This window comes from Ictidomys tridecemlineatus, chromosome X (assembly GCF_052094955.1).
Source record: "Ictidomys tridecemlineatus isolate mIctTri1 chromosome X, mIctTri1.hap1, whole genome shotgun sequence".
In the NCBI taxonomy this organism is placed as follows: domain Eukaryota; kingdom Metazoa; phylum Chordata; class Mammalia; order Rodentia; family Sciuridae; genus Ictidomys; species Ictidomys tridecemlineatus.
In genome coordinates this window covers 86,013,766-86,032,993 of record NC_135493.1, presented here as the reverse complement: position 1 = coordinate 86,032,993, position 19,228 = coordinate 86,013,766, and the positions used below count along the sequence as shown (strand labels likewise).

At 44.1% G+C, this 19,228-nt stretch overlaps 1 protein-coding gene and 1 long non-coding RNA gene across 3 annotated transcripts; one reads left to right on the top strand and one right to left on the bottom strand.

Annotated features, from left to right (window-relative positions):
* The first annotated feature begins 972 nt into the window (after window positions 1-972).
* On the top strand, window positions 973-17,714 carry Gpkow (G-patch domain and KOW motifs). Of its 2 annotated transcripts, none has more exons than XM_021735533.3 (12): window positions 973-1,120; window positions 6,961-7,328; window positions 7,981-8,135; window positions 8,236-8,360; window positions 12,129-12,238; window positions 13,769-13,982; window positions 14,674-14,806; window positions 15,758-15,884; window positions 16,091-16,214; window positions 16,309-16,378; window positions 17,187-17,272; window positions 17,361-17,714. In XM_021735533.3, the coding sequence occupies exons 2-12, from the start codon at window positions 7,156-7,158 to the stop codon at window positions 17,493-17,495; spliced, it is 1,452 nt and encodes a 483-aa protein (XP_021591208.1). In that variant the 5' UTR covers window positions 973-1,120; window positions 6,961-7,155; the 3' UTR covers window positions 17,496-17,714. The 2 variants fall into 2 exon arrangements, with proteins under 2 accessions (XP_021591208.1, XP_077890981.1); XM_078034855.1 differs by having other exon boundaries at window positions 1,102-1,120; window positions 7,123-7,328.
* Window positions 2,088-7,006, bottom strand: LOC144371756 (uncharacterized). Its single transcript, XR_013431852.1, has 2 exons — window positions 6,901-7,006; window positions 2,088-2,221 (listed from the first exon to the last, which is right to left on the bottom strand). It is a non-coding gene; the product is annotated as an uncharacterized LOC144371756 (long non-coding RNA).
* Window positions 17,715-19,228: the final 1,514 nt, after the last annotated feature.

Sequence of the window (19,228 nt, the reverse complement as noted above, 5' to 3'; positions counted from 1 at the left end):
GTAAGGTGATAAATATAAGTCCATAGGTTAATAGTTACAGATAAGTATAGGTTAATGGAACAATAGTTAGATACAAGTTATAGCTATAAGCAAATATAGCCATAGTGACTCCATTTTTATAACTCCCATGTAAAACTGCTTTATAAGCTGTTTCTAAGATGTTAAAATATTGTTTTTCTGTACTCCATATGCCCAGAAATGCGCTCGAACCCAGGATGTGGTTGTCTGTTTTTGCTCTGCTAATTGCTTTCTCAGCCTTGTATCAGGCTTGCTTGCCTGCACCTACATTTTCGAGGATGTGGGTTTTCCCCTTATAAACCCTATAGAACTTGAACCCAGGACTGTTCCTGGCAGAGATAATTGGGATCCTGAAGGGAGAAGTTGCCAGATGGCTAAATAAAAACTCTCCAATTTGGACAAAATTGGATTGGGATGGACTAACACTATTTTCTGAGCGATCGGAACATAACTATATGGAGGGGTCACCTAGAGGCACGTGGGTCATGTGGGGTAAATAGGCCTCCGAGGGATCTCCGGGGAGTAGCAGGGTCTGCTTAGGAGATGTGGAGGGGAAATCGGGTGTCCCAGGGCTGTGTGGGGGTGTTTTCTTTCGGGATCTCCGAGAGAAGCAGGATCCCTAGAGACTTGGTGGGAGAAGTTTGGAATCTAGATTATTTAGGGGAGAGTCAAGGAGCTCCTGAGAAATTATTGTGGTGTTCCGAGGGGTCCAGGACCACTGCAGCCAAATGGCTACCTGCAGGGACATAGTCGGGGCAAGGTGGGGATCCAGTGTCATGCCCGCGATGGTCGGGGGTCTCGAAAGAGGAGGGGGACAGTCGACGACTTTCCAAACAATGCAGGGAGTGGCCAGGAGTCTCCGGGTAGGTTGCCGAGCATTTTTAGGTCTCCGGATGTCTGGAATCATGGGTATTCTCGGAGGCTCGGGGTGTGCGCTGACCTGTCTCTCTTCTGCGCAGGCCGCGGCCTTCCTCGCGGGCCCTGGCCCCCCGGGGGCTGCTGGCGCGGCTAGACGCGCGCCCCCTGGCGGCTCGAGCTGCTGCAGATGAGTGGGCGCTGGTACGCAGGGCGGGCGACACTTTGCGCCTGCGCCACAAGGAGGGTACGTGACAGGGGTCGGGGAGGGGCGGGGGCCTCGGTAGGGGGATTGTACTGGATTGGGATGGGCTGTGTTCCGAGGTGACAGGCCAGGGAATTGTTAATTATGGGCCCAGGTGGGACCAAAGTGTGTGATTTGGTCGGGCGGGGCTCGGAGAGCTCTTGGAGGGAGCAGGGCCTTGGGGTTATTGTAGCATATTCCTTTAGGGTAATTGAGATAGGGGATCGCTAGGCGATTCTTTGAGGGTGCTGGTGTGAGTGGTCATTCTGGTCAGCGGATCATGGAAGGTTATTTCTGGGGAGTGGATCCTGGAGGATGCTGGGGGTGGGCAACTCGTTGGAGGGCTGGACTGGAATGCTAGTCCCGGGGTGGAGGCTCTGAGTGCTTGGAGGTGCTGCCTGAAGTGTGAGGAATGGGATGGAGTTTGGAGGCTAATTAGAGGGCGGGGTCTGGGATGCTCAAGAGCCCAATCTTAGAGTAGCAGCTTCCAGGGGGTGTTCCGGGTGTTAGGGCTGCATGCTATTATCATTAGACAGGAAGGTCTGGAGGATTACTCAAATAGTTGGCCTAGGATTATTTGCCAAGAAGGCAGAACTTGCTGTGTGGGATGTCACACTCCTGTAATCCCAGTGACTCGGGAGAATCCCAAATTCGAAGCCAGACCCTCAAGCAATTTAGTGAGACCCCTTCTCACAATTAAAAATAAAATAATGACTGGGGATGAGGCTCAGTGGTAATGTGCCTCCAAGTTCAACAATCAGTACTGAAAAAGCGGAGCGGGTGCTCAGTGGTAGCGCTTCACAGGGTTTAATCACAGGTACCTAAAAATAAGTAGATAAACAAATAAAATAAAACACAAGGCAGAGCCTTGAGCATTATCTAGGGCGCGGTGCTGAAATAGTTAATTTTTTTTTTTTAAAGTTCATTCTTTTTTTTTTTTTAAGAGAGAGTGAGAGGAGGGAGAGAGAGAGAATTTCCAACATTTTTTATTTCTTAGTTCTCGGCGGACACAACATTTTTGTTGGTATGTGGTGTTGGGGGATCGAACCCGGGCCGCAGGCATGCCAGGCGAGCGCGCTACCGCTTGAGCCACATCCCCAGCCCCTGAAATAGTTAAATTGAGGACAATGCTCAGGGTGTGAGTTCAAAAGAGTAGAATGTTAATTTAGGGGGCGGGGCCTCGGTAGTTTCTATGGCAAATCCTCTCCCCAACATTTTCTCTCTTTCATTTCGAAGCTATTATAATATATGACTCTAAAGCCAGTATTATGGATAATGGCTTGCTCTAAGATCCCTTTGCCTCCCCAGCAGATGTTCTAACTTGGTAAATACTAATACTAATAAGGTGTGAATACCTGGGTCAGCTTGGGGGTGCTCTGAACAATCCATGGCTGGAGAGTACCTTAAAGAACCTTGGATTCAGGAGGATTATTGTGATAGAGGAGGAAGGATGTTGAAGAAGGTCAGTGGCAGGGTCAGACTGGGAATCCAGCACAAGGTCTGAGTCATTGTCTAGAACCAAGGTAGACTCCTAACTCTCAGGCAATCTGGTTCAAATGTGACTCTGGTGGTACCTGTTTCCTAACTTTTTGTGTATCATTTTCTCTTTCTGTGAAAATCCTTAGCTACCCGGACATAAAAATACTACATTCATATTTTAAGAGTCAGAACTGTGTAGCGAGATGTATGCCTCTAATCCCAGAGGCTTGGGAGGCTGAGGCAGGAGAATCTCAAATTCAAAGCCAGCCTCAGCAATATAGTGAGGCTCTAAACAATTTAATGAGACCCTGTCTCTAAATTAAAAAAAAAGAAGAAGAAGAAAAAGAAGAAGAGCTGAGGTGCTCAGTGGTTAAGGGCCCCTAGGTTCAATCCCTTGTACCCAAAAATAAATAAATAAGAACCATGCAGACTATATTTTTATGAACCTACTTTTTCTTTCTTTGTTTTGAGGCAATGGGGATCCAGAGTAGGGGATTGTGCACACTATACAAGCATTCTGCCACTGAGCTAAATCCACAACCGGAAATGTCATTGGCAACCAATCACTCTATCACTGAGCTACAGACCTAGCCCCTGTGACTGTGGATTTTCTTTCTTTCAAGTCCTCTTTACCACTGTGCTACATCCCCAGCCCTTTTTATTTTCTTCTTCTTCTTCTTTGTTTTTTTTTTTTTAATTTCAAGCAGAGTGTCACTAAATTGCTTATGGCTTTGCTACACCACCAGCAATTTACTTATTTATTTTGATACCAGGAATCAAATCCCAGGAGCTCTTAACTACTTTTAAGATATCCTGAGCCCTTTTTGTTTACTTGTTTTGTTTTTGGTGCTGGGGATCAAACCCAGGGCCTTGTGCATACAAGGCAAGCACTCTACCAACTGAACTATATCCACAGCCCCCATCCTGAGCCCTTTTTAAAAATATTTTATTTAGAGACAGGGCCTCACAGGGTTATGTAATCATCATTGCAATATAAATTTAGCATATTTTGGCTCCCTTAAAAAACTCTAACCTTTAACATTCACTCTCCCTATTTTTCTCTACCTCTCAGTCCTACAATATCACTAACATACTATCTCTATGGATTTGTTACTTCACATTTCCTAAAAATTAAATTAAACAAGGACAATGTTTTTGAGGTTCTACATTGTTATATGTGCCAGTACCACATTCTTTGCCAAAATGTATTCCATTGTATGGAAATACCACATTTTTACTGTATTCATTGGTAGATATTTTTGATTATTTCAAGTTCTTGGCTATTATGAATAACAGTGCTCTGATGGTGTTCTGAATATCTGTGTACAATTTTTAGTGCATTTTTTTAAGATACTGGAGATTAATCCTGTGAGCTATGCCCCTGGGCCTGTTTTTTTGTTTTTGTTTTTGTTTTTTAATAAAGGTTTCACTTAGTTTCTGAGGCTGCAGGGATGACTGGCATGTGCCACTGTGCCTGGCTTTTCTACCTTTTTTAAGGTGGACATCCTAGTGGATTTGTGAATTTATATGTCATTGTAATAGATTTTCATTTTCTAAATAGATAATTAAGTCTTTATGTGCTTTAGATAAACATGATTTGATGGGCAGAGTATGGAGCCCCCCAAATTGTCCACAACCCAATCTCAAGAACCTGTGAACATTACCTTGTATAGCAAAATATACATTGCAAATGTGACTAAATTAAGGATTTTGAAATGAGGAGATTATTCTGGGAGGCAATATTATCAAAGAGGTCCTTAAATATGAAAGAGGGCTGAGAGTATAGCACAGTGGTGCAATGCCCTAAGTTCAATCCTCAGCACCACAAAAAGGAGAAAAGAAAGTGGGTTCAGGAGGATCAGAGAAGGGAATTTGACAACAGAATCAGGAGTGAGAGAAAAATTTTGAAGATGCTAATGAACTGCTTTTTAATTTTTTTTTAATTTTTAATTTTTTAAGTTTTAGATGACACAATACCTTTATTTTACTTGTTTATTTTTATGTGGTATCTGTGATCGAACCCCATGCTTCAGGCATGCTAGGCAAGTGTTCTACCACTGAGCCACAACTCCAGCCCCTAATGCACTGTTTTTAATATAGAGGAAGGGGCCAGAAGTCAAGGGATTTAGGCAGCAGGTAGAATTGGAAAAGGCAAGCAAATTGATTGACCCCTAGAACCTGCAGAAGGAATGCAGCCATGCTGACATCTTGATTTTAGCCTGATGAAATTTCTGCCCTACAGAACTGTAAGATAATACATTTGTTTAAATCAGTAAGTATGGGGGTCATTTGATGAATCATTATTAGAAAACTAATACAGATTTTAAGCATTTTTCATTGTGCTTAAAGGGCATCCATATATTTTCTCTGGAGAAATGCATGTTCAGATTCTTAATCAAATTTTCAGAAGGTTCAGCCTTGAGCATAAGTGTAAGAGATGACTTAGCTTTTAACCAGATTCTCTTCATTTCCCCCCTTGACCTTGCTGTTGAGTTTCTATCTGGTCTTGATATCACATCCTTCTGTTAACCTCCACTAATTTTTAAAACATTTAAGAAATTTAACTGATATAATAATTGTACATTTATGGAGCACAATGTGTTATTTCGATACATGTACACAAAATGTAACGGTGCCAACTTTACAGATCAAGATAAGAAGCATATCCAACATCTGAATATTTGTTATTTCTTTGTGTTGAGGACATTCAAAATCCTCTGTCCTCCACTGATTTTTTTTCTACAAAAAAAAAAAAAAAAAAAAAAAACCACTGAGCCATTTCCCCAGCCCTTTTTACTTTTTAAAAAATTTTGAGACAGGGACTCACTAGGTTGCTTACAGTCTCTCTAAGTTGTTGAAGCTGGCTTCAAATCTGATGGTTGTCTCATTCTCTCTAGCTGCCAGGATTACAGGTGTGTGCCACCACACCCAGCTAAATGATTGTTCTTTTTAAAAGAATATTCACTGGTTATGGTTAGTTTGCTGGGAAAAATGTCTAAGTTCTTCATGCAACTATTCTAGGAGTGCTTCTCTTTTTTAATTTCTTCTTCTTCCTCCTTTTTTTTAAAAATTTTTGGACATGAGGATTGACTCCAGGAGTGCTTAACCACTGAGCCACATCCTCAGCTGTTTTTTTTAAAAATATTTATTTCATTCATTTATTTATATGCAGTGCTGAGACTTGAACCCAGTGCCTACACATGTGAGGCCAGCACTCTACCACTGAGCCACAACTCCAGCGCCCCCAGCTGTTTTTATTTTTTATTTTGAGACAAGATCTTGCTATATTGCTGAAGCTGGCTTTGAACTTTCAATCATCCTACCTCAACTTCCCTAGCTGCTGGGATTAAAGGTGTGCCCTGCCACACCTGGCTCCCTACCCCCCCCTCTATATATATATATCTTCTTATTTCTATACAAATGCTGCTCACTGAGGTTTGGGTTTCTTGTGTGTTTTGAGTTTTTGTCTTTGTTTTGCTGGGCTGGATTTGCCTAGAGCCTTGCCCATGATAGGAAAGTGCTCTACCACTACCACTAAGCTACATCTCCAGCCCAACCCTGATTTTTTTCGTCTTTTTTTATTCAGTACTGGGAACTGAACCCAAGGTGCTTTACTACTGAGCTACATTCTCAGAGTTTATTTTTTCATTTTTGAGACAGGGTCTTACCAATTTGCCCAGATTGGCCTCGAGTTTGTGATCCTCCTTGTTTTGGTCTCCTGCCTCCAGATTACCTGGAATTCCAGACCTGGGCTATCGTGCCCAGCTTTTTTTGTTTTGTTTTGCTAGGCTAGAGAACCCAACAACCCAGGGCCTTGGGCATTTTTTCTTTTAGTATGGGGGACTGGGCCCAGGAGTGCTTAACCAATGAGCCACATATCCGGATCTTTTTTTTTTTTTTTTTTAGGAGAGAATGAGAGAGAGAGAGAATTTTAATTTTTATTTTTTAGTTATCGGCGGACACAACATCTTTGTTGGTATGTGGTGCTGAGGTTCGAACCCGGGGCCGCACGCATGCCAGACGAGCGCCCTACCGCTTGAGCCACATCCCAGCCTGGATCTTTCTTCCTTTCTTTCTTTTTTTTTTTTGGAGACAAGGTCTCACTAAATTTCTGAGGCGGGTCTGGAACTTGCAGTCCTCCTGCCTCAGCCTTCCGAGCCGCTGGGATTACAGATTTCTGCCACTGCGCCCGATCTGAGATTGTTTATTAATGAGTTATTTCCTCTATACTTCCTACATCAATAGGGCACAGTAATGCGCACCCAATAGTAAATACCTGTCAAACACATGAAAAGACTCAATACCTGGGAAGGATAAATCGATATTCCATCAGGACTACTTTCATAAAGACAGTTTCCTTATAGGTTAGGCTCGGCTTGCTCCTGAGAAGCTTAAGATAGCGACGATTGCTTCCCACGGCCCCTAGTCGGCCTTCGCCTGACGAAGCCGCAATGTTTTATGGGAAAGGTAGTTCTACTACTCATCGGCCAGCCGCTAGCGAATTTAATCGAAACTAAACTTCCCAGCAAGCATTGCGCCAACCTGGGAACCCGGGCAAGATGGCGGACGCAGAAGATGATGCTTTGCCGTCAGCTGCAGGTTCAACTGCTCCAATTTCATTCGGCTTCACTCGCACGTCCACCCGGAGGCGTCTTGTGGACCCGAAAGACGGCGAGAGGTCGGCCCCAGAGAAGGATTTCTTGAAGACTGTGGAAGACAGGGAACTGCAGAGGTGAATCGCGTCTTTGAACCCGTGGGAATCGGTGCAGTGGGCGCAAGCGGGAGGGTGGAATCTAAGTTGATTGTCCTGTTTCAGTGACCTTGAAATGCTGAGTAAATTGATGGAGCCGAGAAGGGGGTGTTTGTAGGAGAGGTAGGAAAATTGGGCTTGATGGCTGTGGGAATTGAGATGATACATTATCAGGAGGGAGAATTTTAGAACTTGGGGACACTGCGGTGTGGGTGTTCTGAGAAAGGGAAAGGAGGGGAACATAACAGGGTTCTTAGTGACTCAACTGAAATATTGGGGCCTCTTTCCAATTTGGAGAATGGGATGGAGCCGCAGATGCAAGTTAAGGGAGGCCATCTTCAGCTTAGTTAGTAAAGGAGACTCCAAAGTGCCTGAGACCTCCAGAAAAGAATCAGTGAGAATCTGGGAATAATTCCTGGAAGACACTGATATTTAAGAGTTGGGAGAACTGTGGGAGAGAATCCAATCAATGCATTGTCAGAGACATAACCTGAGAAACAGAAAACAGAAAGAAATGCGTGGTCCATAGGGCTGGGAGTGAGTTTGACTCTTGTATTTCCATGAATGAGGAGTGTGACTCAGAACTCACCAATAATACTACTCTCCCAATCTCACTCCTCTGTGTCCACACCAGTGTGAAGCCCACAGAAGCCCCCAAAGAGCTGGTCATCCCATTGATCCAGAATGGCTATCGAAGGCAGCCACTGGCCCAGATGACTGGGCCATCCACAGATACTGAGGCCTTGGTGGATGGAGTGCTGTCCCAGGCAGTGAAGGAACTCATTGAGGGTGAGTGACCTTCCCCCTTTGCCCAGAGCCAGTGAAGGAAGAGGTGAGGAAGGTGGAAGGATAGGATGGGATCTCATTGCTCCCTCCCATTCTTCCTTAGAATCCAAGAAGTCTCTGGAGGAGAGAGAGAATGCGGGTGTCGACCCCAGGCTTGCTATCCCCATGATCCAGAAAGGATGCACCCCCAACAGGAAAGAGGAAGACAGCGAACCCCAGGCTGAGACAGTGAGCTGCCCCTTGCCCCTCTTCCTGACAGCCTCTCTGCTGAGACTGCCAGGCTTGCCACCCCATACATAGCATAGGAAATCTGTGTGTGTCCCAGAAGACTTCTGCCCATCCTTTCCTCCTTCCATTCTTTTTGGAAGCATAAATGAATAGATAACTGGGGGATGAAAAAAGTACTTGAATTCTGGGATTATCTGAATAAGATGGAGATTAAAAGGCATAAGAAATGTAAAGGCCATAAGGGCACACACTGCCTGGAGTGATTTTTGTGTTTGATTTTTCTCTCTCTTATTTTCTTTTTCTTTTTCTTTTCTTTCTTTCTTTCTTTCTTTTTTTGGCCGGAGTGTTTGAGAAAAACCAAGCAGATCAATGTGGCTAGAGTGGGATGTGTGACAGTAGATGAAGGCAGAGGGGTTTAGACCAAGCAGGGCCTTAGCCAGGGTGAAGACTTTGGGTTTTACTCTAAGTGAGATGAAAGCCATGGGCAGGCCCTGAGCAGGAAAGGGTTGTGACTCGTAATTTGACAGGATCCCTCTGGCTGCTGTGAATAGAACAGACTAGCAAGTGAAGGTGGAAGCAAGGGAAACAATAGTCCATGATAGAGATTATGAGGATGCCATCAGAATGGAAAGAGGGAGCCCTAGAAAGATAGATAGGGTTTAGTGAGAGACAGAAGAACCCAGGGAGTACTTTTTATTGAACCCTGAGGTGCTCTACCACTGAGCCACATCTCCAGCCCTTTTTTTATGTTTTATTTAGAGACAGGGTCTCACTGATTTGCTTAGGGCCTTGCTAAGTTGCTGAAGCTGATCTTGAGTTTGTGACCCTCCTGCTTCAGCCTCCTGAGCTGCTGGGATTACAGGAATGGGCCACCGTGCCCAGCCCAGGGAGTAACTCTTAATGGAATCAACAGCACAAGCAATGGCACAGTGAGAGGAAATAAGTGTGGTGTGTGTTCACCAGTGAGGCAACTTGTGGTGCCTCTGGAGAAATTGTAATGGATTAAAAGAGTGACAGCGGGAGGTGACAACAGGAGACATGAGAGGTGTGTCCATGGAAATAACCAAAGTCTGTCTTTCATACCCCTGGACCCCACTTTTTTTTTTTTTTTTGGTGTGGAGGATTGAACACAGGGGAGCTTTACCACTGAGCTATGTCCCCACTCCTTTTATTTTATTTTATTTTTTGAGACAGGGTCTAACTAAGTTGCTGAAGCTGGCCTTGAGGTTGTGATCCTCCTGCTTCAGCCTCCCAAATCACTGGGATTATAGGCATGCACCACTGTATGTGGCATGGACCCAACTTTCCATCTCTTCATTTATAAGTTTTTTGCAATGATTCTTGGTGCCTATTCCTACAGCTTCAAACCACTCTTTCTTTCAGTTGAACTATTCTCATTAGCCTTTAGATGTGCCTTGATTTATTTAATGTTTTTTTTAAAAAGAATCTCACTATTTCATTTCACTTCTTTTCTTTTTTTTATGCAGAGGATAGAATCCAGGGTGTTGTGCATGCTAAGCAAGTGCTCTACTACTGATCTATGTCCCCAACCCTCACTTCACTCTTTTTCCTGTTCCAGCTTTGGCTTCATTTCTCTAAAGCCTCCTCCCCAAACTGTCTATGTCTCAATTGATCACAGCTCCATACATCTTTCATCTCAGCTTAAAAATCTTGAAGTAGCCTGATGTGGCACATGTCTGTAATAGGATTATAACTTGGGAGGCTGAGGCAGGAGGGGTGCAAGTTCAAGGCCAGTCCCAGGAATTAAGTGAGGCTGTCAATAATTTCATGAGGCTCTGTCTCAAAATAAAAATAAAAAAGGGCTACGGATGTAGCTCAGTAATAAAGTGCCCCTGCAGTCAATTCCTAACAAAAAAGCAAACATAAAAAAATTCTTGACCTTGCTAGAAGTTGTGGTACCTACCTGAAATCCTAGTAACTCTGGAGGCTGTGGCAGGAGGATCACATATTTGAGGAAAGCCTCAGCAACTTAGGGAGACTCTGTCTCAAAATTAAAAGATAAAACAGGCAAAGTATGTAGCTCCATGGTAAAGTGCCCCTGGCTTTAATCCCTAGAACAAAACACATAATTAATAAAATGAATAAAAAGTAAAAAAGACTGGGGATGTAGGTCATTGGTAGAGCACCTCTGAGTTCAATCCCTAGTACCAAAATAAATAATCTTGGGAATCATCCTTAATTCCCCTCAATTTCATACTCCATATACAGTCTTTCAGTTCAACCCCACCATGTCCCTTTTCAAAGTACATCTAGAATTGACCATTTCTCACCATTACCACTACCAACATGCTGGGCTGAGTCACCAGAATCTCTCATCTGGACTATTGTGGTTTCCCTCTTGTGGTTTCCACCTGACTGGAGACTGTCTGGCTCCTGCTCAGTTCTCTTCATTAATCTCTTAACCATCTCTTTTCTGGCTCTACGTTTGTTTCAATCACATTGTGTTTCATGATATTGATCACACATACCAAATCTTGCCCTGCCTCAGGGCCTACTGTTCTCTCTTCTTGGAACACTTCCTTCTCATATCCTCATGGCTCTTCCCATCTCTGCTTAAATGCCACCATAGTAGGACTCCCTCTCTGTTTCTCTGCATCCCCTTAACCTGCCTTTGTTTGTTTGTTGTTGGAGACTGCATCTTGCTGTGTTGCCCAGGCTGGCCACAAAACTTCTGAACTCAAGTGATCCTTGAGTTCACTCAGCAGCTGAAACAAAAGGCACATATCACTGTGTCCAGCACTACTTTAATTTTTCTTTGTAAAACTCGCCATCTAATAATAAGCCAGGATAATTGACACAGGTATATAATCCCAGTGATTCAGGAAGCTGAGGCTGGAAGATTGCAAGTTCAAGGCCAGCTTTAGAAAGTTAGTGAGACTCTGCCTCAAAAAATAGAGCTGGAGATGTGGCTTAGTGGTAAAATACTCCTAGGTTCAATCCCCAGTACCTCCCCCCCAAATTATTATTACCTAATGTATCATGCTTTCTGGATTTGATTTATTGTATGTCTTGACAACTAGAATATACGTCCCACAAAAGCAGAGATTTTTTTCTGTTTTTTTCACTGCTTCCTCTCAGCACTTGCCAAGAAGATTAGTACTTGCCACAGAATAGGTGTTTTGCAAATATTTGTTGAAGGACTGAATCAGAGGAGGAGTAAAGTGAGAGGAAATAAAAATTCTGCCCTGATGCCAGATGTGGTGGCACATGCCTGTAATCCCAGCGGCCCAGGAGGCTGAGGCAGGAGGATTGCAAGTTCAAAACCAGCCTTAGCAATTTAGTGAGGCATGAAGTAATTCAGCAAGATCCTGTCTCTCAATAAGATATAAAAAAGAGCTAGGGGGCTGGGGCTGGGACTCAGCAGTAGAGCACTCGCCTGGCATGCATGAGGCACTGGGTTCAATCCTCAGTACCACATAAAAATAAAATAAAGGTATTGTGTCCACCTACAACTAAAAAATATGTGTTAAAAAATACAGAAAAGGGCTGGGGATGTGACTCAGTGGTTGAGTGGCCCTGGGTTCAATTCCCAGTACAAAAAAAAAAAGAGCTGGGGATGGGCTCAGTGGTTAAGTGCACCTGGCTTCAATCCCTGGTACAAAACAAAACAAAAAAACCTCTGCCCTGAGATAACTGGTCAAGGGCTAGAAGCATAGAGGGTCACCCAGTGGATGACAGCAAGTACATTTCCAGCAGATGGCCCTCCATAAGCAAAGCCTTATATCCTTCCTTTGTCTGAATATACAGGTGCCAGAGGAAGCTGATTATGAGGCAGTCCCTGTCGAGGCCTATGGGCTGGCCATGCTGCGGGGCATGGGCTGGAAACCTGGTGAGGGCATCGGCCGCACTTTCAATCAGTGAGTTATGGAGTAGGGGGGAGGGGATTGATGGATGGACTGTGAACAAGATCCCCAAAGTTTCTGCCAATCCAGAACTATCCAGACAGTGAAAGAGGATACATTATCACTAGTTCTAAGTAGCCCCTTCTACTCTTTAAGTTTCCTATTTCCCTTTAAAACTCCACAAGTAGATCTTAATTATATAAAATTCACTTCTGACAATCAGTTTCCTCATCTGAAAAGTGGGTTAATATAGTACTGACTTTACAAGTCTGGTTTTTGTTTGTTTGTGGTACTGGGGATTGAACCCAAGGCCTTGTGCATGCAAGGCAAGCACTCTACCAACTGAACTATATCCACAGCCCCACAAGTCCATTTTGAGAGTTAGATGAAATTATATTCATAAAGCATGTACAGTGGGCCCTGGCCCACAGTAAGCATAGACTAAACATTTGATACTATCACGTATATTTATAATCCCTTCTTTGTAATTGCAAATTCCAAAGAATCCTGAAAACCAAACTTTTTTTTTTTCCATAAACCCCCATTTGGCAGCCAAATGACTGGAATTAGTGTTGAACATTTGATAAGCCTGTTTCCCCTGCTTGGTATTCATATTCTTATGATTCTTCTGTAGAACTATTAGTGTATTTGGTTACAAGGACCTGGCTTAGACCTCACTATAAATACTAGGTAATAGAGAGTGTATGCACTGTTGTTATTAGGTTGAACCAAATAAAAATGCCTTTTGAGTGCTAGGGGTGTATTTCAGTGATACAGCATGTGCTTAACATGTGTGAGGCACTGAATTCAATCCCTAGCACCACAAAAAAAGAAAAAAAAGAATTGCTGTTTTTATATGTCAAAAAATTCCTAGGTCCTGTAATACAGGCATTGAATTCAATCCCTAGCACCCCAAAAAAGAAAAAAAGAATTGCTGTTTTTATATGTCAAAAAATTCCTAGGTCCTATAATACACATATTAACTTTTAAAAAGTAAAAGTTATTTTAAAAACCTGAAAAGAATTCCTAAAGCTGGGGGTGTAGCTCAGTAGTAGAGCACTTTCCTGGCATGCATGAGGCACTGGGATCAATCTCTAGTATCAATAAATAAAAACAAATAAAGATAAGACCGGGTGGTGCTGGCATACACCTGTAATCCCAGCAGCTTGGGAGGCTGAGACAGGAGGATCATGAGTTCAAAAGCAGCCTCAGCAAAAGCGAGGCACTAAGCAACTCAATGAGACCCTGTCTGTAAATGAAATAGAAAATAGGACTGGGGATGTGGCTCAGTGGTTAAGTGCCCCTGAGTTCAATCCCTGGTACCCAATAAATAAATAAATAAAGATAAGGGCTGAGGATATAGCTTAGGATTAGAGCACTTGCCTAGCATGTACAAGACCATGGTACCACAAAAACTCCAGTCCTAATGTGAGGTTGGAAATGATATTGTTGATAATATTGATGGGGTGGGTTTGGATGATGGGGGGTAAAATGAGGCACTAAAGACTACTGCATCTCTCCACAACCCTGTATTCCTTTCTACAGAGTAGTGAAGCCCCGTGTCAATTCACTGAGGCCCAAGGGGTTAGGGCTGGGTGCAAACTTGACTGAGGCCCAGGCCTTGGCCTCCACTGGCTCGAACACCCTACTGAGGCCAGATGGGGAGCAAGAAAAAGATAAGGAAGACCAGCCTCAAGGGCTCGTGCCTGGAGGAGCAGTGATGGTTCTTTCTGGCCCTCACCGAGGCCTCTATGGAAAGGTAATTAACCAAGATATCCCTGGAGCTCAAGCAGGGAAGATGAATTTGAAGGCCAAAGGGAGGAAGAATTAGGTTTGGCGCTGGAAGCAGTGGTGCCCGCCTGTAATCACATCAGCTTGGGAGGCAGAAGGCAGGAGGATCATGAGTTCAAAGCCAGTCTTAGCAATTTAGCAAGGCCCTAAACAACTTAATGAGACCCTATCTCTAAATAAAAAATATTAAAAAGGGCCTTGGGATATGGCCCTGTGGGTATGTGCCTGACCAAAAAATAAATAAATAATTGGGTTTGGAGTACAAAGGCTCAGAGTCGTAGTCTTTCAGGCCTGCTTCACCCACTGTCTCACTAGGTAACAGGACCATTTGATGGGTTTTTATGAGTCTCAGTTCCTAGCCAAAGAAGAGAGAAATGTCAAATGCCACAGGATACTTGAGGATTCAATGCTTAAAGAATATTTGAGCTGAACAGTCTGCTGAGACAGACAGAGGAACACAGCCTGGTCCCAGTTCTTAGGGATCATAGATTAGTAGAAGAGACAGAGGAACCAGACCTGTTCTCAGCCTTCACAGGTCATAGCCTGGTGGGAGAGACACACAGGACTCAAGTCTATTGGAAGTAATGGGTGGACAACTTGGTCCTAGGTGGATGGGGTCCATTCAACCCCTCTCTGACTTCTCCCTCTCCTGACTCTAGGTGGAAGGCCTAGATCCTGACAATGTGCGGGCCATGGTCCGTCTAGCTGTCGGCAGCCGCATGGTGACTGTTAGTGAGTACTGTCTGCGACCTGTTTCCCAGCAGGAGTTTGACAGAAACTCCCTGCATATTGGTGAGTGAGCCACTTTCATAGATGGGGGATTTGGAGGAACACTGGAGGTCAGCAAGGCCTGTCTTGTTGGGTGGGTTTTTGATCTGCAGAGGCCATGGGCAGTGGTCTGCCTGGCTGGTTTACTTCTGGTCAGAGGTCAGAACATGAAGAGTTTATTCATATTTTTGTTTGTTGGTGCTAGTATCCAGGGCTTCCTGCATACTCAGCAGGTATTCTACCACTGAGTGACACCCCAGCCCAGTTTATTCAGTGAAATTGAAGAAAGATTGATCTAGTACCCCTAGGTCTTTGGCCTCTCTCTAAGGAGAAAGAAATGAGTGTGGAAAATAATTCCTGCTCTCTGGAGGTCCTTGTCTATCGGGGATGATGTCACTGTCTTTTGCTAGGAAGGGAGACCTACAGTTAGGGTGTAACCAAAAGGAGGCTGGCAGAGTAGTCCAGGTAAAGGCATGACAGTAGGAGGGATTTGGCAGATGGATGATGGTAGCTCTCCAGGGTTCTGTAGTGCACACTAGATGGCTACTTCTGGTGAACACTTGGCATTGGCTGAGTGATTAAGAAAAGCTTCCTGAAGGATGCCAAAACGGTGCAGCACAAGGGGAAAAGCATTCTTATAGCCCCGGCAAAGACACAATGGGGAGAGGGGTGTTTTGGCAGGTGGGAGATGGCCTTAGGGTAAAATGTGGCCTTGGAAAGGGCAGTAAGAGCTGGGTGCAGTGGTTTACATTTATAATCCCAGCTTCTCAAGAGGCTGAGGCAGGAAGATCACAAGTTCAAGATCAGCCTTAGCAACTTAGCAAGACCCTGTCTCAAAAAAAAAAAAAAAGTTTTTTAAAAGATGGGAGATGTAGCTTAGTGGTTAAGCACCCAGGGGTTCATTCCCCACTACCAGCAAAAAAAAAAAAAAGATAGTGAGGTTCTTTCTGGCTTTCCCTTCACCCCCTTGAACAGGCCAGGTGAGCAGAACTTCACTGGGACAACAGAATGGAACAGGCTCATCACGGAAGGCCCTCCAGAATCAAGACCTCCATGTCCGCTGGGAAGACTCAGAGAGGAAGCGGAAACACCCTCCAGACCGGTGAGACTCTGGGCATCTGGGGAGGAGGAAGAAGACAGGGTTGTGGGGAGGCTTAAGCACAGAGAGAGGGCTTCTGGTGCAAAGAGGGTGCAGAGATATAACTAGCAACAGCAGTATGAGTGGGTTTCACAGCTTAGACAAAGGTAGGGTGTCTGGAACATGTGTGTGATAAAGATCTAATGCTGGTGCTGGCCCTCTCTCCACAGGAATGATGGGCCTGCAGCCAAGAATAAGAAAGCAACCCCCATGACCCAGCACTGGTTACACAGGGACCTGCGTGTGCGGTTTGTGGACAAGCTACACAAGGGTGGCCAGTATTACAACACCAAGGTGCAAAGACCACAGATTTAGGAACCCTTCCTTACCCAGGGACTGGGCCCCTTACCTCTCTAAACATCTTTCATTTTCTTCACCCATCTCCTAGATGACAATTGAAGATGTCTTGAGCCCAGACACCTGTGTGTGTCGGACAGATGAAGGCCGAATCCTAGAAGGTGAGTCTGAGCCATGGCAGCTGGGGCATTCACATCCTGGAGGTTGAATATCTGAGGCCAAGAATCTTGCCCAGGCATGGGATGTGCAAGGTTCTGGGTTCCACCCCTAGCAACACACACACACACACACACACACACACACACACACACACACACAGCATAGACAAAGGTAGGTTCCAGGGTCTGGGCTGTGGCTAGCAACTTAGTACCAACTTAGTACCAACTGAGCTATATTCCCAACCCCAAAATGAAATTTTTAAATAAGGATTGGTGATGTAGACCTGGGTTTCACCCCTAGTACTAAACAAACAAACATACTGTATATTAGTGCTCCTTTTTTATTTCTTTTTTTCTTTTTTGGTACTAGAGATCGAAAACAGAGATTTTAAATTTTTTTTAAATTTATTCCTTTTAGATATATATGACAGTAGAATATATTTTGATATATTACACATACATGGAGTACAACTTATTCTAATTTTGGATCCCATTCTTGTGGTTGATCATGATGTGGAGTTACACTGGTCGTGTATACATACATGAACATAGGAGAAACCAGAGATACTTTGCCACTGAACTACATCCTCAGCTCACTAGGATTGCAGGCATGCACACTGCACCCAGCCTTTTTTACAATTATTTCTATGAATTGCTCCCTAGGCTTCCTCACTTGTTCAGTGGATTTGGTGGCACCTTATCTATCAACAGGATGAAAAGTGGCTCTAGGGAATATGTAAAAGGCCCTTCTGGGAGACCTGGCTAGGCTGGCCCTTGCTGCAGGCCTCACTCTCTTCTCCCCCATTTGCAGGCCTGAGGGAAGACATGCTGGAGACCCTGGTTCCCAAGGTAGAGGGCAACCGTGTGATGGTGGTACTGGGGCCACAGGCTGGAAGAGTAAGTCCCAAAACTGGAAGTGGGATCATTCAAAGGGTGTTCCAGGGTCTGGGCTGGCCTTGCTAACTTCATCTCACACTTGCTCCAGGTGGGACACTTGCTGAGCCGAGACCGAGCAAAGAGCCGGGCTTTGGTGCAACTGCGGAGAGATAAGCAGTTGGTAGAGCTTCACTATGATGCTGTCTGCCAATATATGGGCCCAAGTGACTCAGATGAAGACTGACCCGTGGGACCACTACCATCCCATAGGCTGTTGCCAGTTTTGTACTGTCTGACAAAGTTGCCTTCAGGAATACAAGAAGATAATTGCTCCATTCTCCCTTGCAGTGCAGTCCTGCAGGGCAGGGACAGGGAAATGGATGAATGGACCAGAAAAGAAACTGGAAACAAACCCAATATTTACCAGAATTGAGTAAATAATAAAAACCATTTTAAATATTTAGTAGATGAAATTATAATTTGGAAGTAAGGTGGGAACCTTGCTGAGGTAGGAACTATTTCATTTCCCAGCCTAACCTCCCTGCTCAGGCTATAGTAGACAAGTTAAATGACCCAGATAATCATGAATTCATTCTTATCATATAGAAATTATGAAGTCCATCCCCTGATAGACACTATGGAATCTATAATGCTACATCTCTGAAGAACTTCCTGAGTGCTACAGTTTAGAAGTCAAATGTCCCCCAACAGTCCATGTGTCAAAGGCCTTGTCCTTGGGGTGGCACTATTGGGAGGTGCTCTGGACTTTTAAGAGTTGAGGCCTCGTGGGAAGTCCTTGAATTATTGGGGGCATGCCCTTGTAGGGGATTGTGGGACTCTGGGCTCCCGTTTTCTCACTTTTGTTCCTGGTTCATGAGGTAAGTACTTTTGCTCCACTATATAACCCCCCCCTCCCCCATGATATGCTGCTTTGCCACAGGCCCCATGCAATGAGGCCAGTCAGTTATGGATTGGAACCTTCAAAACTTATAGCCAAAATAAACCTTTCCTTGTAAAAAGTTACTTATCTCAGGTATTTCATCATAGTGGAGATAAACCAACTAATAACACTGAGAACTGTAGCAGTGGGTTCTGTTTAACTCACGGTCAAGACAGATTCCCAGAAACTATCCTCAGCAAATTGTGTGTGTGTATGTGTTTTCATATTGTTTTTTAAAATATTTTTTAGTTGTAGTTGGACACAATATCTTTATTTTTATTTATTTATTTTTATGTGGTGCTGAGAAGCAAACCCAGTGCCTCACACATGCTAGGCAGGTGCTCTACCGATGAGCTCCAGCCCCAGCCCCTGTGTATTCATATAATATGTGAACAAATTGTTGATGCAAGTCAAGAAGAAGGGAGGCTTCTATCTACAGATGGAATTGTGAGTTCTAATTTATAAAGGAGCCAGTTCACTAATGGGCCCCTATTTTAGTCCCAAACCTTTTGCCTGGTGGTAAAAAGTGTTGCTTGACTCAGGTAAAATTTCTTTGCTTCTTCCAGGTAATTATGTTCTCAAAAGGCTATTGTTAGTGGGGCCAGGTGGCACATGCCTGTAACTCCAGCTACTCCAGAGGCTGAAGCAGGAGGATTGCAAATTAGAGGCCAGCCTGGCAACTTAGCAAGAGCTTGTTTCAGAAATAAAAATAGCTGTGGGTCTGACTCAGTCGGGGAGCACTTGCATAGGTAGCATGTGTGAGACCCTTAATTTGTTCCCCAGCACCACAATGAAGAAAAGTTATTGTCAGAGAATCCTGAACGTGTTTGATCACCTGAGATACACAAATCAGCCAGAGACATCACAGTTTTAGAAACAATTGTTTCTAAATCATACCTAATTGTTAAGTAATTATTTTGATAACTTGTATTTGACTTAGATCTAGGCCACTGGTGAAAAGAAATGATAGGCAGAAGGTGGTTGTCTGAGTATCATACGAACACTCAGCCTAGAATGGATAATAAAGATAAATTGAG